Source organism: Etheostoma spectabile, chromosome 1 (genome assembly GCF_008692095.1).
Source record: "Etheostoma spectabile isolate EspeVRDwgs_2016 chromosome 1, UIUC_Espe_1.0, whole genome shotgun sequence".
Classification (NCBI taxonomy): Eukaryota; Metazoa; Chordata; class Actinopteri; order Perciformes; family Percidae; genus Etheostoma; species Etheostoma spectabile.
This window is the reverse complement of record NC_045733.1, coordinates 16964758-16986968: the sequence shown is the minus strand read 5'-3', so window position 1 is coordinate 16986968 and position 22211 is coordinate 16964758. Positions and strand designations below refer to the sequence as shown.

The window sequence follows — 22211 nt, the reverse complement described above, 5'->3', positions numbered from 1 at the left end:
ATTGAGCCGACTGCTCCACAGTGCAAGGTCTAACCACCCTACATCCCACTGTCAACAAAATACATTCACTGCATGGCACCTCTAGAGGACAAATTTATTCATACCCCAATGTTTTTGACTGTCCTTATATACGACAATCATTCACAAGTGAAATGTCTGTCAATTTCTTTTCCACATCACTTCCGTTTGCATTAAAATCGCAATTTTCCAACACATCCTACTGATTTTCAAATTTCTTGTATAAAAATCGTTTATATAGCAAATGACAATAAAGACAGCAATACAGAGGACCAATTGACATTGCCAATATTATACTGTAGTAGTTCATTTTGTGAATAAGGCACACAATGCACAGATTCAGGTTCACTTGCCTAAAAATATGTATACTTATTTATAGTATTTAAGTATATACAAGATCTTGTCATTCCCAGCATGACTCATTTGGACACATTGGTAAATTGTTGTGTTGATTGTACACTGGCCACTCACAGGGAAGCTGCACAGGGAACGCGGGCTGCGGAACCAGCACGGCAGATGACAGAGGAGTTCCATCCATGTATTGTTCTAGGGTCGGTTTAATATACCTTTATTAATAGGATTAATGTAAAGGGAAAATTATAGTGTTCTTCTATTAAGGGACACACAAATTTATTGGAATAGAAGTGCCCTGAAATGTTGGACTCATATACATGGGCTATACCATTGTTGTATCTTTAGTGTTATATGGTAGTTTTCTTTTTTAAATAACACAGTAAAACACTATAAAGGCAAATCATTTTGTTCAAAATTCTTTTATAGAATGAGATGAGGAAATGCATGTTTTTTCTTAATACCACTGCTACATAAAGAAAAGAAGTCTCCTGAACCACCAGTATAATTTCTACAAAGGGGCAGTGGAGGATAGGGGAGGTTTCAATCCTAGGGAGAAGCATTTTATATTCTCCATGTATTAGTTTTAGTGCGTTTGATTGGTGAAAACTACTTCTTGGCCCCTGTCTGCAATACAACGCACGCACGCACGCACACACACAAGCAGATGTGCACACCCATATTTAGGACTATCCCAGTGTGATAGAGTAAATGCATCAAAGACAAACGCCTAAGTCTAAAACCAATAGCAGCAAATGTAAAAACAGAAAATTTTAATTTCCCAGTGAGTTACAAAGTCCCTGTCCTAGTATACACCAGGCATGACCAACTTCACCTCAGTCTAACCTGACTACCAAAAACACTACAGCGTGGCACAAAAATTGGTTTTGGCTTGGTTCAGATGGGTTCAAACAACACCAAAGAAGAGAAAATATTATTATTGAAATTAGAGTTGATGACTTAGGTCTTAGACATGTCTTAAGATGCATCCTCTGGCATGTGGCACCACTCTAGATAAACAAGTGTGAAGGCATAATATGTGTACTGCCTTTACACAAATCTGCTTTCCAATCAACCAACACACGCACATTAATTTCTCTGTTCGCCTGCTGCTTGATTTCAGCTGTTAGCGGTCAGATGTATATCTTAAGCAACACGCACACGTATGATTTTTGAGTTTCCTCTCCACTGCCCCAAGCCATCTTACTAACAAAGGCATGGCCTACCTCTCCTCTTTTTTCAGTTCACATTAGTGGGAAGACAGTGCTCAAGGGCAGTGACAAATGAGACCAATTCTTCAAGTATTCCACTGTTTTTTAACATGGCACCACACGCAGAGACCCTGTAGCGGTCCAAGCTGGTGTCTTAAACCTCGTACCTAATATGGGAACGGGCGACACCAAAGCCCATATACAATGGGGAGCAGCAGATTCACCACTGTCCACCGTTCATATCATGTGGCTACCGTGACGAGGGAGATGGAGATATAGGGACAAAAAAGCCCCTAGGAGTTTCTTTGGCCACATGCGTGATTTCCCTTTTTAGTATGAATGAATGTGAATATCATTTAAAGGGTGAACACACCTCAAGTCGATACACAAACACACACTCCGTAGCCCCCCCCCCCCCCCCCCCCCCCCCCCCCCCCAAGCCCTCAGGGCTCAAAGCTCTACAGTTAAGGCCAAGAGCTCACTCAGAAGCGTCCATGCTCTTTTAATAACTGTACTTATTGACCACTCGCATCTGTGGAGTCTGTGGTGAAAACCCATTGGGTTTAGGGGGCACATCTGGTTTTAGTGATGGGGTCCGTTTAAGCCCTGTGCGAGGGAGTGAGCCATACCCACTATATGTCTGTCGGGGTATAGAGGATGGGTGGGCTGAGTGCAATCCTGCCCCCATCACTCCGCCTTGGGAGTCGAGTCTGGAGGGGGGCTTTGGGGGCATGTAACCCCCTCTGTTCATACTATGTTGTCGAGACACAGACACCCCCATGGTTACCCCATTTGGTGAGGTGGATAGGGATTGCCTGTGAGAGGCACTCCGGTGGAGTTGATACCCCCCTCTTTGTCTCTCCAGGGTGCCCCCCATGCTCAGACTGCCCGTTGGTGTTGTGGGAGTTGTAGGCATGGGCACATCTACCCTCTTGGTGGGGCTGTGCCTTGGCAGGGATGAGGAGGGAGAGTACAGGGAAGCCTCACGGCTGGGCACCTTGGGGGGTAATTCTGTTAGTTCCTCCATGGGCTCCAGTGTGAGCTGTTGCCTTGGGCGAGGCCCTGATCCCTCTTGAAGAATTGCCTTGGGGTTGGCCACTGAGTCATTTAGGTGTTTTAAAAGGTCATTTAGGGTATTTCTGGCATCCACAGACCTTTTCTGGTCTTTCCTACTTCCCTTAGAATCGGGGTTCTTCAGCTTCCTCTCAGATGAATGTGGCAATGTATCATCTCCATTGTCAAGGTTAGATCGGTCATGTGTGGCATTGGGCAGGACAACCGCACTAGGGATGTGGGAGTGACCCAAAGCGAGGGGAGGGTGGTTGGAGTTGGAGGTAGGAGGAGCAGAAGAAGAAGAAGGAAGGAACTGAGGATTCTTGGCTGATGAGTTGGACTCCTTACGAGGCCCGCTGGCCTTTCCATGAGCCCTCTCCCACTGGTTTTTGATGGGCTGCAGGCTTTTCTGCTGAAGCACTGGAGTGGACTCAGGTGTAGGCAGGGCAGCCAGCTCAGGGGGCTGACAGCCATCCCGCAGGATCATAGTTTTGGTGTCTCCGTTGGGTGAATTCAGGTCTTTGCTGTTGCTCAGCAGATTGGTGTAGAGCTTGGGAGAATCAATGTTGGTCTGGTACTCCTAAGAATGTGAAAAGAAAAACCAAAGGAGTAAGATAAGATAGTTTCACATCCTGTTCAATCACTCATCTCCACAAAAGGCTTTGATGTAGCAGTGGAGCTGCTTTTATGGCTGTACCTTGACAGGGCTGTCAAAGAGGCCGTTGAGCTTGACAAAGCTTCCAGTGGAGTCTGAGCCAGAAGGTGCAGACTCTGCATCCTTGTGGACATGCCTAGGCTTACGGAGGAATGAGTCTCGGTAGCAGAAAACAATCAGACCAGCCAGGAGAGCACCCATGAGAAAAGCAGCAAACACGCAAGTGATGAGGATGTTCATGTGGACCATCTGGTTGGTCTCACCTGCTTGGATATCCCACACACCTACAAAACATTGGAAGAAGAATTGGTTAACCCCCTGGTGAAAAGAGTCAAAGTGCTCAGTGAAGCGGCCCTCCACATTCAACAGCAGAAATGTACATGTTTGTGTGAGAACACAACCATGCATGAGTTTCTGATTTCACAACTCTGCTCTATACAAGGTAACCAGTCAGCCACAACCAAATTTTGTAAATATTGACACATTCCTATTCATCTAAACCCGAATGAAGAAGAAATATGGTGAACATTGGCAGAAGCTGTTAGGTACCCACATCCATTTCACCATCTATAAGAAGCAGTGCTATGTTAGTGAAGAAGGGACGACTTGATCCATGATCCACTAGAGCCTTTTTGTCATGCGTTAAACCGGTACCAAAGGGTTAGGTGTGCACTTTTATTTGAGATGGAGAGCCAAATTTAATCTGCACAAGAGATCAAACAGCAGGAAGTTGTTCAGAGGAAAGAGAAGCAGTGCTTGTCTTCCAGGTGTTGAGATAGCTGTTTCTCAACTGGTAGTTTGTTAGTAACCACAGACATTGAAAGAGTTAGTCATCCACCGTGCAGCCACAACAGTGATGTGGCAGAGCAGGCCCAGTCAATGATCTACCAGCCAGGGTAAACCGTTACTACAGCTAGAGTTAAGAAATCTAAACTGGCAGAGACAGAAGCTAAATCCAAACCAAAGATTTTAAAGAAACAATATGAGGTGAGTGTAAGGTTAAAAGAAGACTGGGAATAAATAATTTAAAAGAAACCAAGAAAGAAAATAAGAAAATTACAATTTAAAGGAAAGAAAACTATAGTAACATGAAAATATACTTTGTATAGCAACTTAAATTATGTAAGGAAATGTCTATTTTTAAAAAGAAAGAGACTACATTAAAATATGAAAATGTGAAAACCCTAAGTAGCTGCCAATGTGTGCACGTATGTTTGCATATGTGAGCCTATGTGTGGATTCCCGTGTGTGTCTTAGTGAAGAGTTGTTGGCAGCTATCAGATCAGGCTCCTTGCAGCATGTTGGCTGCCTCTCTGCGGGCCTTACCCTCTTGCCCCCCTGGGATAGAGTCTAAAGAATGGGAGGTGGCTGGGTCATCCTGCAGCACAAAGCCTGAGCCGTAGAGCTCTGGACCAGGCCCAGAGCTGGGGCTCTGAGTGGGTATGAGTACTGGGGGCTTTAGGGGCTCACTGGGGTGGACAGTGACTGGCGTTGATGAAAACTCCATGTCTGTGGTGACAAACAAATTTGTTAACAAACTGTGCAGATGTGGGTAAAGCATACTGTTATCATCCCGGTTAGTAGGCATGGACAATGGGTAATCTTTAAGGTTAGTGTCTGACAAAATAGTCAATAAACCTAATAACAGTTCACATTTATAGACCAATGAAAGTACATTTTTGTGTTTATTGTTTAGAAAATTTGGAAGGGAAAAAAGGAGAGGATACTGATGTTCAAAGAGGAGTTGGTACACAACAGTAAGGGTGCCAAGGGATGGTGGCTGGGCATGCAAGACGAAAGAGGGATTGAAACAGGAATAGTGAAAAGGAGGAAGTAAATTTGTGTTAAGATGGAGCACAATGTTCCCCATGAATCTGTATGTGACGATGAAAATGAAGCAGGTGACATAAGCATTCAGGAGGTGTTTGGTAAGAAAAGATGGATAGTGGCAGTGGTGGAAAGACAGGGTTGGAGATGCTGAACTCAAGGAAAGAAAACCATTTGAGTAAAAGATCAAACTAACCAGAGGTAGGGTCGCCAAATGATTTGTAATCTGGCGCTGATGTAGTGCCCAAAAACGCTAAAAGAATTAAAAGGACAAGAAATCAGTATAAAGGAATTCAGAAGTATAAACTAAAATTCCTAAGAGACACTATGAGTGCAGTTTATTTGGTTTAAGTAAAGATATAAAGCACCCGCTAGCAGTGTCCTTTCCTCACTGGAGTCACTGTGGGCCCTCTGGTTCTGATCAATACTGAGGTTCAGCGGGGGTCATGTTTAGTTGGTACAAATGAAGGGACAGGTTTTTTTATAGTAAATTCCAAAAAGCAAAGCCATATATTTTCTGGCCATCTGATACCTTAAGACCTCTACCATTTGCACCGGCTAAACATGACCCCTTAATTGTACATGTCCATGTTTCTGCCTCACAGGTGGCATAAGTTACAGGTGGCCATGTACTGTATGCAGATGTGTGTGTTAATATTGCACATAGACTTATGTAGGGGCAAGTTACTGGAGTGGTTACCGGTGTAAGTGTGCAGGCTTATGGTGTGTGTGGAAATGAGTTTGTCTTTGCGTACATGTGTACATGTATGTGTGTCAGTGTATGTATGTCTGTGTTTGTGTGTCTCAGGATAGACGGCATGGTATGGAGATGAGATCCGTACCCTGACAGTCTCCCAGGTGGGCAGTGTTTCCAAACTCAATGTCCTGCTCATATCCAGTCCTGAAAAGAGACAGAGAGATTTATCAACGAGTTGCGAAAATTCTTCTTGATCTCATTTTCTCATCTATAAATTTTCTCTTTATATCAAAGCTGAGGCTTGAACTCACAAAACACCAGGCTGTATCCTCTCACATGCCCCATGAGGCTTCCAGCCGCAGTAAGGATCCCTTGATGCAATGCAAGACCTGGAGTCAAACAAACACACACTCAGAACACCGGGTTTAATCATTCTGGGAAGTGCACTATAATAATTTGTGACTGACTGAACATTAACCAAAAGGCATAAGATAAAGCTGTTATCATTACCTTTATGGCATTTTCTGAAACACAAAACAATTAAGCCACAAACCTATGGCCGAATGTACAAAGCACATTTGAACCCCCTACGTGTACAATTGCGCGCCACTTACTTGTGGCAGGAAGAATGCCGTTCACAGCGACTCAGGGGAATACGGATGACACAGCTTGAAAAGGCAACATACAAGCTGTGTGCCTCTTTGTCCACGTGCAGCGAGAGGACACGCTTGTCATCCTCGTGGTTGGACAGGCACCTGGGATGGGAAGAGAGAAACCTGATCAGAGCTTTATCAGATAAGTCTGTCTACTGTTTCAGTCTCCAAAGATGTAATCACTTGTTAGGTGAAGAAGTCGCATAAAGCTTTCTCTCACAGTCTAACAGGATTTTCACCTCCAACACACCCCACGGAGCGTGTTCCGCATCCACAAATAAGCGCTAAAAACATACTATGCATGCACAGAAAGCAGACAGACACTGCCATCTGTGCCCGGATGCTTCACTGTAAAAGTTGCTGACTCCTCAGACAGAAGGGGAAGAGAAAAAGAGAAGAGAGAAAGGGGGGGGGGGGGGGGGGGGGGGGGAAGTGTGTGTATCCCTACTTGGCCCTGTTGAAGACCTCTATCTCCTCCAGAAGCAGGCTGTCGTTCAGAGACACAGAGGAAGTCTTGGCCAAAACCTTGAGGACAACCCCTGACTCAGCCCCGATGAACACCACGGTGTAGTTCTTGTGAGGTCCTGCTTCATTGTCCACAGCCAGCGCTGTCAGTCGGTACCTTCACGCACACATCAGAGAAGCATGTGTTATTCACAGTAGTGGTTATCCCATGCAAAATAGGAGACACCATTTTGAATACATGAATTGCTTTGGCTCTTGAGCTCCACAGTAAAACAAGTTTGAATTACTATAAAAAGTTTGATCAGATGTTTTAGTCTTTTTTTTATTATTATTCTTTGATAATAAGTAATACAGCTTTATTTAACCTTACAGTAATTGGGCAAAGTTCTCAGAGAGCTGTTTGTGACAGCCTTATGTAGTGATGCAATGAGAGAAATGAGTCATTTGGTTGACCCTAAAAGTTAGTTTGTGTTTTTATTTATTTAAAAAAAAAAAAGGGTTGCCATCCCAACATGTGCTTCTGCGTTTACCTGACGCGAGTCTTGGTGAACCAAGGCTCATCCCCAATAGACGGCACAGCTGTGTCCATGAGGGGGTGGGACTTGATGAACTGCAGGGTATCGTCCGGGAACTCGATGGAGCTCTTTAACGATGCAGCTGGACCATGACCTGCACAGCACCCGGGTCTAGGACGGAGGGCGAAAGGTCAAAGATCAGCCTATACAATTGCTCGCACCAGGGAGAAATAATGGCGTGTGTTGAAATGAATGGAAAGTGCAACGAGGGGGTGGGTGGGTGGGGGGGGGGATTAAGCAGGTGCTTATTAGGATCACATAAAGGCCTCAGCTGGAAACATAAAATATACATATGCGTGGTTATCCTCCATTAATGATTTACCGGGGTAATGAGGTGCTTCGTGGACTTTGTGTTTTGGACACAGGGCAGAGCTACAAATATACGTGCTGATTGTAGACATGTTAAATATGCAACACATCTAATTATGCCTAATTAAATATTTAATCATCGGCAGATGGTGAATGTGTGTGCTGGGTCAAAGCTAATTACTTGGTCCCATTCAGGGCATGAAATTAAGACCCGCCCACCTGCCAAATGCGGGTGAATTCCGCAATTGGCGGGTAACACTGTCAATCTACCTGCCACGTTGGCTGGTAGCCAATGAGAATTGTGTGATTCAGACGCGTAACTATCGATAAGCAGTGTACGTAGTCCAATCAAGGTCCCGCATTTCTGGAAGACATTGATTGATTGTCTGGTCCCCCTATCACATTTTCATTACTCGCGACAGTCCCAGCAATCCCACGTGCAGCCACTGACCGAGCGGGAATGAGAACGGGCCAAATTCATTTCCTTGTTTCTGATATGAAGACAAGGCGTGTGTAACTCGAACATCTCACCAACAAAATGTACAACAAAAGACATCCTGCCAACAAATATACATTTTAACATCAAGGTACGCTGTAAAGTTTTTTCACTACAAAGTCGCCCGAAAGTTGCTGCTGTTTCAATCCTGTCGGCTCACTGCAGCGGGCGGGGCTGCGGCTCCGTCCCCCCCGCGACTGACGCGCGCACACATAACCCCACACGGTGGATACAGGAAAAACGCAGATTAGATGTACAGGATGACCTACATTGAGGACAACTACATTATTGAAGATGCAATGATAAGTTAAAGTCCAATAAGTACTTTATGAAACTGTATGATTGACTCGGGATGATGGCGCAATGTCCACAAGTAGGCTCATAGAGACAGAGCAATTCCTGTTTTTCATCTTTATGAGGCTAAAAAGTGAAAGTGATTTAAAAATCAAAAAATCAAATCAATCAAAAAAGTTAATTTCATGCTCTGGTCCCTTTTTTACTAGTGAAAAATATTTGATTTCATTGGGTTTAACGTAGGGAAAGAAGGGTTAAGAAAATTAGAAAAACTGTCTGGTGGTAAACAGCTGCTGAGTCAAGCACCACCTGCTCCCATATATATATAATTTATAAAATATGGTGTAGAATTTGGAAATATTTGAAGGGAAAAGGGAAGTTTAATCCTTACCGAGGTTTGGGCAGCCTCTCCTCTGGAAATGGAGTCCACACAGAGTCAGGAGTCTTCTGCTCTTTGAACCGACCCCAGAATACTTTCTCTATGTCGGCCATGGAGAAGGCGCAAACAGCTGACCCTGGGATACTTTAGAGAAAGAAAAACCTCAATGTATCATCCATATATGACTCCTAGATTTATTTTTGTCCTCGGCATTGGTTACTTTAACAACTAACCGCATCCACTGCTCACCTGTTCATCTGCGTGGTGAACACACCCACCACCGAAGGAACTCCGTTGATGTCGATGATATCAGTGATTGACTGAAGCACATCGAAGTAGAAGAAGGACTCCCCTGGTACTGAACAATTCAGCCTTGCCTTTACAAAAGATGTCCAGTGACTCTCCAGCACCCGCTGTGACCCACCGACATCATTCTTACAGATCCGCGCCACACGGGAATATACAACCTGCGAGAAGAAGGGGTTTGAGAGAGGACAAATTCAGGTGGAAGAGGAAGGCAGCAGAGTGAACGTCACTAAAAACACTCTGACATGTTGAATAATGCATCTCTCTACCCTGTAGCAATTCTGGACAGACGACTTAACAAACACACACTCTCATCTTTAAGTTTGTGTGTAGGCAATGTTCACCCTGACTGTAGCAACCATTTAAAGTTAGACACCGGCAATGCAGCACCATGTGAATGTGTGTTTGATTGCACTCATTACCAAGGCTTAGAGTATAAATGAAGTGTTTGAAGCAGTTGGCTTTGACAGTTTTAATTATTTACCAGTGCAAACCTCCATCAGAGGCCAGGTGTCACCCAAGCATTAGTAGGGTTGAAATATTTATTGGCTGGTGGCTGATGGAGGATGCTGGCTTCCTGCGGCTTGGCCAGACCCGTTTAGGATGAGCCATGGTCAAATCTGAAGTTGGCCTCCAAACATTGAACATCCCAATGCCCTCTGCATGGGACGCAGGTGGCAGACCCAGAGTGCACATCTCCGTGAGACAAAGCCTCTCACTGTGTAATGGTTTTACATTAGTAGAACATTCCCAGCAAACACTGGCTGATGAAATTTGTTTATTATTATGCAATGTACTGCCATCGCCTGAATGGGCCCTATTACCACTGGGGTTATTTGTGGAAAAAACACTGCACTGAGGGAGGTGTAAGCTTTTTTTGGGGATAAAGGCCTGCCTACTGGATCTGTTCTGCTTTATAAACGGAAGGCGCGCTGTCTTACCTTGCCCAGATTGCTGTGCTCCACTGCAATCTCTCGGTAAAAAAAGTACACATAATTCCCGTACTCTGCTGCGTGCAGGAAATGAGGTTCTGAAGGGAGAGACAGAAGCAGCGAGTTGAAGTGTATTTCTGCACCGTCACCACCACTGTGCATGTTGAATATTTCAGGGATTTGTACAAGGCGGTATATGGCTGGGGGTGACCTAGATTGCCTGGGAGAGAACAGGCAATATCCCCATGGAGCTTGGCAAGGCAGGAAATCACTCCATCACTCAAACAACAGCTCTTGACAGCCACGCACATACGTGCACCATGGGCATTTAGCTAGCTGGCAGGTAGCATGTGTATCGCGAGGAAAGCAAAGGGAAAGATAAATAAAGATTTAGAGTGATGAAGAGGCAATCACTTACCTTTCAGCCATTTGGAGTCATATTTGATGGTCCTTAGGGCTGATCCATCACCCATACTGCGATAGATGACAGAATCACTGGCCTGGAAGTCGGCTACAGTTGCCGAATACAGCTTCCCCTCTAAAAAACAAAAATTAGGATACATTCTTTTTCAATGCTTTGTTTCATCAGTTTTTTTTTTAAATTCTTGATTGGCTGGGTTGCTATGGCTGCAGGCAAAGTTTTACTGTGGCAAAGACACTGAGGTGATAATGAGAGCATGAGTAGGAACCCATTCTTCTTCAGCAAGACTATGTGTGTAGGCAAAGAGTGCGTTTGACTCTTACCAGCGAAAAGGGCAACGTTGGTTTGCTTGGAGTCAAATGGGCATCGTGCCAGTCCATTGATCTCCTCCCCATCAAACTCGAGGTTATCCAGCTGCAGGGAATACACCAATCACCCACACATTAAAAAGGTTTCATCAAGGGACACAAGAGAAAACAAACACACTAGAAAAACTAGCACGCACATGAATCATTCAAACAAGTCTAGCTTATTTAACAAGAAATTATGTGTTACGCAAATGACTTTCAAGTGCATTTACACAACAGCATATGTGCGCATCTGAACCTGCAAGGCCCTGGCACTGGATACTCACCCTGTAGTATCTGCACATGGGGTTGAAGCCGTTGGTACCACAGATGAACACAAGGTCATCGTTTCTGGGAACCAGCACTTTGATAAAGTTGTGGCACTCGTCCTGAAAACAGACAAAAAACACAGGGCAGCGTTTTTTTTTAGAGGCAGCCAGCTTATCTGCTCACATGTTTAAGCCTCCGTCCACATGGTGGAATGTAAAACAAAAGGTGAATGCCTTTTTTTTGTACGTACTCTGTGTTTTCCCTTGATAGCACACATGTCTCTGTCAGCTTGGCCCGATCGCCATGTCAGCTTCTGTGAAAACCAACACGGAGCATTAGACACACTAAGACATACACTCGCACACACTGACTCATGCACACGCACGCACGCCCAGTCCTCCCATTTCCACTCTCTCATTTTACAACCTGTCCAGTGTGTGTGATGGATTGCTCTGTATTTTCTATGGAGCCCTTTTAGTGTTTGTGGATTGAGAGAACAGCTTGTGGCGAGAATCTTACCCGGTAAGGAATGATCTCATTCCTGTAGGATTCTCTCAGACTGACCAGGTACACCTGATCTCTGTGGACAGACAGCAACAAAACACACAGCTCCGTAAAATTAAACTGAAGTGTCTTTATTATTATTATTATTATTATTATTTTATTATTATTATTATTATCTTTTTAATTAAAGGGTCAAATTCTCATTAAAAATCAATTCAGGTCTCAATTTCAAAAATACAGTTTCCAGAAAATCTACTATGCAGTTTATTTCATTTGGTAGATGAACGGTGGTGAATAGTCAGCAACTCATTTGCATCATTTTCCCCAAATGTTGTTTTTCTTCCGAATTGCACTTGTCATTAGAGTATCTTATTTACTGTGACCTATGGTTTCAGCCTCTTCTTGCGACAGGAAACGCAACAATATTTTTAATTCTCAATAATGGGAAATGGGTTTAAACCAATCTTTTTCTTTTTTAAAACCTGGGTAGTCTGTCAGAACCTGAAAAACCTGAAAATAATGACACTAAAATATAGTTATTTAAATGTCTGTATTATATGAACGGCAAACAGGGTGTGGTAGGGTTGAGGCATAGGGAAGTCTGTTTTTTTATGCAACTGCCTTATGAAAACCTGAATATCCTCTCTGCTATACCATTTTACATGATAACCACTTATTGTTTTGATTATATCTTGGTTATAAAAATGTAATAAAAGCAGTGGGATCACATTTTATCAGCCCCTAGAGAACAGCATATGGCTTCACTTTTAGTAAAAACGTGAATAACCCAAACTGGCAAAAGAAGGATCTACCTGACAACAGTGATACATGTGGTGGTGATTACAGGGACTTCAGAGGTAGGAGTTTTATACTGTAGATGTCGAGTTGATTTCCTGCTACAATATTAGTACTGGCGGTCAGATTAATCCCAGTGCCCATAAATAGCAAAAAGACATGTAAAGATGCCAAGAAATCCCTGACAGCGTGTCAGGCCGCCATGATAGACGCCTTTCCTGGATCAATACTGGCAATATACATCAAATGCAGGCCTAGAAGCCACAGATCCAATAACACTAAGAGCCCCACCCCCACCCCCACCCCCACCCATGCCATTGTTTACATGCCAAGGAGCGACTGAGTTTATTGGTGTGGGGGATGTGTGAAAGAGAGAGTGATAGAGATAGTGTGTATGTGGTTTTGAGTTTACCTGCCAGCGATGAACAGAGTGTCCTGTATCTTGGTCATCAGCTGAAAGTCAAGGCGATGCTGTGACTCGTTGCCAGAGGGCCTGCCTCTGAACACAGGGTACCGCCGTGAAACTGCGCAGAAATCACACACGCGCACACACACACATTGTTAATGGGAAACTTGTGGTAGAAGCAGACAATTTTGCACGGATGAACCACACTCACCTCTTGCTATATTTATCTGTACTGTACTGATTAGAAATAAATATGCTGTGTGTGCTTTCTACAAATCCTCCTGCGATGAAGGTAATGGAAAGGACCCCTTGGCTAAAAGAGAGACTGAGCACGGACCCCCCACTACATACAATATTGTATAAAATTGAGTTACATATTAAACTGAGCCTACAATAATGTGTAGGGTGGCCTAAAGCCTTTATACATACATGTTTTATGGAGCACACAACACTAAGCTAATAACAACGGACTTATTCATATATAGTCATACATTATGTTTTAATGTTAAACATACATGTTGCACAGTGGATCCTTTAGTGGCTACCTTTAGTTGCAGCCTGTCAATATTGTGTAAATTAAAAAGGTAACTCAATAAAAATCACAAATAGGCCGATTGGTTTTTAGCTATTATTAGGTTGGACTTATGTTTCTGTATATTTTAAGACATATTTTAAGTTTTGAAAACAAAATGATAAAACCATAACTTGCTAGCCCCCACTACAGTAACTCTGAGGACCCTCTAAGGGTCCCGGACCCCCTGTTGAAGATCTCTGCGTTAGATAATGGCTGCCTATGTCAGCACATCTCTGTTCTTCCAGTACATCACAAAGATGCAAATCAAATCCACGGAATGCCCCAACTGACCATATAGCAGATTAATGATTGATTGATTGTATTACTATGAATATGGCACGCTGGAACTGCTGACGCAACTAGAAGAAGGAGGCTGCCGGTATATGTCTTTATTCCATGTGTGACTGGAGTAAGTAAGGATAGTTGTTGACTTTTTCAGTAATGTTGCAGCAATTTTAATCTCTACCCACATCCCTGCCGTACTCCTTTGCGTGCGTGTACTCACAGTGTGCGTCAACGACATCGAGGGGTGCGGTGTCCTCGGGGAAGCTGACTGCGAGGAGAGTGCGTGACGCTGTCAGCAGCAGCAGCAGCAGCTCACTGAGCAGAAGCGCAGCTCTCTGGCCCATGGCTGCTCACAGACGACACTTCCTGTTTCACTCTTGTGGAGATGTTACCTGGAAACACACAAAAAAGGCATGCCATTGCTGCTTGACATGTAATACATTTCATGTTATATAAATATATATACCTTCTGCTGCAAACTGTAGTCTCATGCGCCAAATCCTAACCATTTGGTTACCTCATGACAATTAAAAAAGGAAAATTTCCACTGTAAAGTTTTCCTTTTCTCGTTGATACCGACTACATTAGTGAAATACAAACATAAGGCACACAGAATGCCCTCTCAGGCATGTTGATGGCTGAGCTCTCAGCGGCAGTGCTTGGCGTTTCCCCTATACCTCTCCCTGCATCTGCTGTCTAAGGGAAGGTCAGCCAAGTGGCCGGTGGGGTGTCTCGGTGTGTGTTGGATGCAGCGGAAGTCCACTCTGTTAGAAACGTAGCGGGCCTGCTGTCTCTGTACATCTGTGCTCTGATTGGTTTGTCCCAGGCAAGGCTCAACACTAATCAGCACATTGCAACTTCATCAGCATCACTGGTGTAGCCTCTGCTCTGACCTTAGCTGACTTCTATTAGCGCTCTGTTGACTGTTATTGCTCCAGCCTTTCCTTAGGGTGGGGGCACTTTATTGCAGTGCAGTGCAGTGAATCGCTCATCTTAGTTCTAGGAAGATCAAGTCACGTACATTTTTGTATAGTATACACTTTTTGTTTGTACTGCATCTGATTGTAGACATGTTAGACCGGCAACTACATTCGTAATAATTCATTGTGGGAGTGGCAGGAGTTTAGTGTGTATGTTAGTGCGCAAAGGAGTGCTTAAGAGACAGACTGTGTCTGTGCATATTAATGATCGCTGTACATTCAAATATTTATAAGGCAAACAAATTATTCATGCAGGCAAAGCCTGAACGGATATAAACAATTTACCGGGAGACGTCACACAGGCAGAGGGATGGATACGCTGGGAGCACACTTGGACACACACACATTCAAATGGTGTAATGCAACGACAGATGCGGGTGGAACACACACACACACACACACACACACACACACACACACACACACACACACACACACACACACACACATTATTGACTCATTTTTCAATTAGCCCCAAAGCACACCTGCTCCAGTGCTGTCTGAGGGCCCTGCCTGCCAAACCATTAGTGCCTTGATTGATCCACACAGGAAGCATGGTAGGTCAGCGGCTAGCAAAGGCAATCTATGGATTTTACCATGTCATTGTAGCCATGTGAAAACTTTGAAACTCACAATCTGCCTACTTTAATCTTGTAAAATAAAAAATCTAACACTTAGTTTAAAACCCTAAATAAACTAATGTACATGGTTGTCAAGTAGAAGATTATACAGTGACAATATCCATCAGCATGTCAGCCTTTTGTCAGTGTATTGGAAGTAATACACAATTTGGCACACTGCCTTAAAGCGTATGTTGATATAAAGCGCAGTGTGTTTTTCCAGGACCTTTAATAATACAATTTTGATATGAGCAGTTCCTGCACGACGATGTGTCACTAAAAATACTGGAAGTGGTGGAGATGGAAGCAGAGTAATGCCAGCATGTTTTAGTCATAAACAATGTGTAATCATGGCTGTTCAGCACTCCTTTGAAGTTGCAATGGTAATGCAAGGGTAATGTAACGCTTCATCCCAATTAGTCCACATAATAGTTAAATTTCAGGTTTTTATATTTTTGACAAAATAAAAATATCTAATGAAGGCCTATGACATCAATGACGCTGGAGCAGTCCACATACTCTAATCTAGATAAAAATTAATCTAGTCTGGACACAAATGATCCACAGATCTATGCACACTGGCCACCAGATCTATACAGAAGAACATCATCAGCAACTTAATCTAGACGAGACATGATGACACTGCTCTGCAAAGATCGGTTAACTGATGTGTACCCGTAGGTAGATTTGATTTGCAGTAAGACGAGGCATCCATCATGACGCGCAGACACAGACATGCTAAAAATATGATAAAAGTACTGAAAGCTTCGATAACCACTAAAGTCACTAAAAAGAAAGACAGTGGTGTTCCTTAAAAGCATAGCAGCTCCTTTTTTAGTACCTCGTTCAGACACTCTCACAACGAGAAATGTGCTGTATTAAGGCCCAAGCAATAAATTGCTGAGTTTCTTGGAGAAGCGAGGGACAGGAATAGATACCAAACGCACCACAATAGAGAATAAAAAAAGAGGATCTATGAAAGGTAAATAAACCATGCTCCACATTTCAATTCTATAGTGCTGTCATACAGGCAGCAGGCTGTGCTTCCAGTCCAAACTTTGCTATGTTCACAGGTAAATAATTTCCTCGGTCTAGTCAGAATTTAGAGTCCTGCTCTCTTAGTAAGCATGCACCACTTCCATTCTCCCTCACTAAACAATTCAGAAGAAAAGCACTCCAACAAGAGGCAGAACCCCAGCTCCGATCTCCCATGATTCCTTGCGTGATATTAGCCACACTGCAGAGGCAAAGGCTTTCCTCAGAAACTTTAATGTAAAACAGAAACAAGACATCCAGAGGTCAGCGATCTAAAATTACTTCTCAGTCTCTAGTGAGCCCAGCGTGTTTTCTATTGACTATTCCTTTTTGCTCTCTGGTTCCTGCCCTCCAGTGTGCGTGTGTGTGTGTGTATGTGTGTGTGTACACACATATAGGCCTCGACAAGCCTAAAGATGCTGGGCTTGTCACGCAACACGGTGCCATTCAGCCTTGCCTCACTCTACCTCTGTTATTACAGGCTTTTCAATGTCCTACAACCACGCACTTTCCCTGCTGATGTTGTTGGCCCAGGCCCATGGTGTTTAACCCGGAGAGAAGGAGGGGGTCTGGTGGATTACTATTTCTACTGATGGTGGGTGTAGGATTCTGTAGTCCAATTCTGGTAGTTAAAGCTAAAGATTTAGTGTTCCAAGCTTAAAATGACAGATTAGCACACATTCTCTTCTTAGTTGTGCTTTCACTGGCATATGTCAGCCATAACCTCTCCCCCACTGCAACACTGAATGGATTTATGTTTACATGGAAGTCCTGTTGGGAGGAATTGGGGCTAATAAAAGGAAGACAAACAACAGGGGTGCGTGAGGTTTTGTAAATTGCGTGCAAGTGTGATGGGTGGATGCAATCCCAGAAGGACAATGGCTGCTGCTGCTTCAGGCTGCTTGGCTTGTCATCTTGCACCATACTGCTCTGTATGCCTAAACAGCACAGGAAATCAGATAGCCATGGAGTTTAGTTTCAGACATTTCTTCACTCTTGGTGTATGTATGTTTTTAAATGCGTGCGTAAGAATGTTGACTGTCGAAAACTGGATATGTCTCGTACCACGGTTGTCTCAACTCTCAACTGCTCTAAGAAAATAATGAAAATGCAGCCACACGGGAACGTGAGTCAGCCAGATGATTAGAGCAGCCACCACACAGGCCGAGAAAATAATTACTACTCCTTTTCACCACTTGAGTAACAACCACTACACCTAATCGCGTGCTATTTACCCAAGGATCACTTCTGAGAGGCTTGGTCGGACTTGTTGCTTCAGAGATTTGGCAGAAGAGAGGGCTGTGCCACCCTAAACTGTGCTTCCCTCCCTTTATTCTCTACCTTGGTGATAGGAGGAGTGAAACAGGAGAAAGGCTGTTCTCAGCAGTCGTTCTGCTATAGTAGAGCACAAAAGGGGCTGAGCTGCAGGTGTGACCGGGAAACAAAGGGGGCTTTGGGCAAGTCAACACAATGGCGCCCCACCCCCAGCCAGTGGACCTGCATTCAGGAGAGCTGTTCTGGGGCTACTAAAAGGGGGTTCTGAGGGAACAAAGCTAACTGTATAAACATATTGACTCCAAATGCTGCACACAGGGTCAAACTTGTATCACTCAACCAATGTAGCATTGAACAACTGGTTTCCAAGCAGCAGTTTGGGGCAACCATAAGGCATATGGTGTAAAGAGTTAACACCGGTCGCTGTATGGTTCAATGGTGGTTGTTCCGGGGTTACAGCCGGCTAAAGTGGAGGTTAACGGTGGTCGTTCTGGTCGCTGAGTTTTGACCCCGTGGCCAGTGAGCCGAGGTGAGACATCAGCCAGCTGTGCTGTCAACTAACCCACGGCTGGTTCTGATGTCTGACCTGGCCGGAGTGTGGTGCTCCTGCCAACCTCATGATGTAGTTTCTGTAGCTACGGTTCTCCTCTCTCTGTGACAGAGCTCCGACACTCCAGAGTTTCAGGGAAATGCACACATCTGGTGGAGGTTTTAAACCCATTTGCTGTGTTTTTATTGCTGTAAAGGGACTGCACTGGTTTGAGGGAATAGCACCAATCAATCTGTCTTTATAATTAATTTAGCACATGGGATTAGTCTGTAAGGACAACTTCAGAGTACGCCCTTTGATTGTATATTTGGTTCATCTCCTTTTTGCTTATTCACTTAATTTGGCCACATTTTCTTAAATAATGTGACACGAAAGAACAATTCCTAACTGTGACCTACATGTCTCCTTATGAAAAAAAAAATATTCTAACTCTCTCTCTCTCTCTCTCTTTCTCTCTCTTTATTCTTCTGTTCCTCTTCCTTAGTTCGCTGGTCATTTTTCAAGTTTTGCGTGAGGATCTTCCTCTTCTCTTTTGCGTACACAATCCACGCAGCAGCCCGGGCTCTAATGCAGCCATTGTGCGGACTGGGTGCGTAAAGGCATTCAAGTTTTAACCGTGGCAAATCTTTTCAGACCCCTTTGGCCCACATGTAAGACTCATACAAAAGACAACAAAGACGCGGGGGACAGCGGTGGAGTGACAACTGTGATGGGGCATGCGTTGAACTGCCTCCACGGCACTTAGTGCATGCGCAGGGCTGGGCTCTCGTGCGGCTCTGCCCCCAGAAAGGTTGCGAGCGCTTCCCTACTGTATTATCTAATATTATAATACCCATTATAAACCGGGAATACATGACATAAATTAAAGGTGAGTGAGCAGACACCGACGCTAAAGTCCTACTCGTCTTTTACGCTTTACTAGGTTGTGTTTGACAGCATGGTCCGTAGCCTACAATCGTGTGCCAGTGACCTTTTATTCCAAGTTTATTTTATGAAGACGAAATATCCGAACAACTTTAATGTATTCATGGGTTGAGCCTTTTTAACACAACTCAGAAGAAGACGCAACAGACGAGATTGGCTTGACGTGGCTCTGATTTTACTCTCTGCAAATCCTAATCTATGTGTACATCTCTGCTTTCAAAATGGGTATATTTTTTATTTTACTTTGAAATCCTCCTAGATTCCGTTCACAAAGTAGCTCTCCGGATAGCATGGGAGCCAGCAGTTATTTGTCCTTTTTATTAAATCCAAGCTCCATCTTAATAATACACCACCGAGTGTATCCAAGAAATAAAAACACACTATAGCCTACCAGTACTTTAAAAACCACCGAGGACACCTACCTTGAGTGTCCGAATTCACTCATGAGTGGGGCAATCCGACTGAATGTCATATTCCTTTGGTAATCCATTTAAGAGAAAACACCCAGCATGGAATATTCCTGTTATTTTAAGATCCATCCGGACCCCACTTTTCTCTTTTTTTATCCAGTTTCGCACAGGTTTCAGCCGCTCGCCACACACATGAGCATTTAGACTGCCTGCTCTGTCTCCGTCCCCGGGCCCCTGAGCTCTGCTGACTGATCTTCAAAGCTCTGCCACGACCACACAGCCCCCTCCCTCATACACCGACACACCAGCCCCCTTCCACTACTATTAACTTTGGAAACCAGAGGGAAAAGACATAAACATTAACGACGCGCAATCCACCAACGCCGCGCTCTCACTTCATAGCCTCCAATCACTGATTTAATGCTGATTTAAAGATGATAAAGGGCGCGTTTCCTCACGAAGAGCACAATATCCCACATAACCACCAGAATATATAAAAAAAAACTAATTTCCAAAAAAAACTATTTTTCTGTGCTTGTTTATCTCAATAGCGAATGCTCACCAGTTTGATACATGCTTTAATGATGAGACTGTAGAACTTATTATAGCCTAATAAAGATTCCTGGCAGCTTAAATAGGAGAGTAAACTGTCTCACAAATGAAAATAGGGGACTTTAGATTTGGTTTGTCCTCTTGTTACACCGCTGCATGAGCGCCGGAAAGACGCGTCGAGCAGGACAGATAAACATGCCGGGAAGGAAGGAATACTAAGTAAATTGGATCGAAGCACAAGTACAAAATAGTCCGGACCTGCACTATTTCTGTCCTGCAACCATCGGTTTTGCAGAGTAGCATAACGACGTGATCAGAAGAAACATTTCGTATTCCAGCAAAGACTTCTCTCTAGTTTCCCCCTCGACTTTCACTGCGTAATGCGGCGCAACTGAGTGTTGCCCATGTCCACGTAGCGGCAGGGAACTCACCTCATCTGAAATGCTTATTTTGTATCCTTTTTGTGTTGCTGTAATCCAACAAAAATTTGTGTGAGCGTCGTAGTGATTCAACTTCTCCTGGCTGGGAGAAAAACAAACTAATGCACGGCAAATGGTGTAATTCGACCCGTGTTAAGTCAATCCATCCAGAGAGAGAGAGGGAGAGAGAGAGAGAGAGAGAGCCACAGCCTACCAATAAGCAGCGCTCTTGCTCCAGTCCCTCCCCCCACCATCCATCTCTCCTCAGTAGGTTTGGGTTCCTCTGCCTTGCTCTGGCTTCCTTCCTTTCTTTCCTAGAGCCCGGAGAGAAAGAAAAAGACCCCCTCCCTCCCAATTCTCCTCCTTTGTGACCCCGTATTGCACCCCCCCCCTTCTCTGTTAAACCCCATCCCCCCAACTCCAAGTCAGCTAGAGAGCCTAGTAAAAATCATTTCAGCTGAGTTGTGGCTGCCTAGTAAAACCCAGCTTTAGAAATGTTTGGATTTAAGAGGGAGAAGCACAAATCTCCTTATAGTTCAGCTTAGCATCATGCAACTGATTATTCTATTAAAAGTGGAGAAATATAAATAGCAGAGTAAAAGTTTACTTTTGTCAAATAACTCTACAAACTCATACATTATATATTCTAACAAACAGTTTTGCTAATACATACAATACAATAAGAACATATAAACACATTGCATCTTTATAGGAATGTTAAATGATCCTTGTCCTCTTTTTGTTTTAAGCTACTTCTGTACAAACAAGCATGTAAACATGAGTGTGAGTGTGTGTTCCCGTATGCATGCGAAGCTGAAGTCGTCAGTGAACGTGTCAGGTCATTCCAACCAGGTCTGCAAGGCCGCACAATGGAGGCCCATTTGCACCCCATTAGAAGAGTAGGCTGGCAGATGTGTGAGAATATCTCTACCAAGCGAACATCCTCACACTCTCTTTCTCTCTAACAGACACACACACACACACACACACACACACACACACACACACACACACACACACACACACACACACACACACACACACACACACACACACACACACACGCACACACACTCCTGACAGCCCCCATTATTAGCTGAGAAAGTGGGATCTGCATCTCAATACTTGCACAGGAAACACTAGTTTGCACTGCTGATCTGCCTGATCCCGGTTTGGCACTTGCGTGTCTTTGTCCCCATTTGTCCTTCACTTGTCCCATCCTCTTCCTCTTTTTATTACTACTTCTCGATATCCTGTCTCTTCATTTGACAGAACCTTTCTTTTTCCTTAGGCCCCCTATAGTTCTCCATTTCTTTCACCAATCTCACCGGGGTTATCTCCACTGATAGAGTTTAATCTGTCATTTATTTGACTTTCAGTTGCTTTCTTCTGGCCTCTCATGCTTCAATCTTGCAACTCAATGTTTCTGTCAGTCCTAGGTTACTTCTGTGTGGAGTCCTTCTATCCCATGGGGACTGAATCAGCACAAGCTTCTATTATGGTGGGAGAGGGGGAAGATGGATAGTGGATCAATGTGTCGAAGGTACTGAGTGTCAGGATGGGTGAACACACATATGGATCTGTGGGTGTATGGTGATTGGTGGGTCTATTGATTGTTTCCCC

The 22211-nt window shown here is 44.0% G+C and overlaps 1 protein-coding gene across 6 annotated transcripts; it reads right to left on the bottom strand.

The window, feature by feature from the left end:
- Nucleotides 1–129: 129 nt before the first annotated feature.
- Nucleotides 130–20854, bottom strand: sema6d (semaphorin 6D). 6 transcript variants are annotated; one of them, XM_032535587.1, is made up of 20 exons: nucleotides 20601–20854; nucleotides 14044–14215; nucleotides 12971–13082; nucleotides 11779–11839; nucleotides 11510–11572; nucleotides 11277–11378; nucleotides 10966–11056; nucleotides 10640–10759; nucleotides 10231–10319; nucleotides 9233–9450; nucleotides 8996–9127; nucleotides 7461–7616; nucleotides 6914–7087; nucleotides 6427–6567; nucleotides 6124–6201; nucleotides 5958–6016; nucleotides 5312–5368; nucleotides 4615–4797; nucleotides 3331–3572; nucleotides 2083–3213 (listed from the first exon to the last, which is right to left on the bottom strand). In XM_032535587.1, the coding sequence occupies exons 2-20, from the start codon at nucleotides 14165–14167 to the stop codon at nucleotides 2083–2085; spliced, it is 3333 nt and encodes a 1110-aa protein (XP_032391478.1). In that variant the 5' UTR covers nucleotides 14168–14215; nucleotides 20601–20854. The 6 variants fall into 6 exon arrangements, with proteins under 6 accessions (XP_032391649.1, XP_032391478.1, XP_032391562.1 ...); XM_032535671.1 differs by lacking the exon at nucleotides 20601–20854 and adding an exon at nucleotides 19630–19888; XM_032535758.1 differs by lacking the exon at nucleotides 20601–20854 and having other exon boundaries at nucleotides 130–3213; nucleotides 14044–14167.
- Between the last annotated feature and the right edge of the window lie 1357 nt (nucleotides 20855–22211).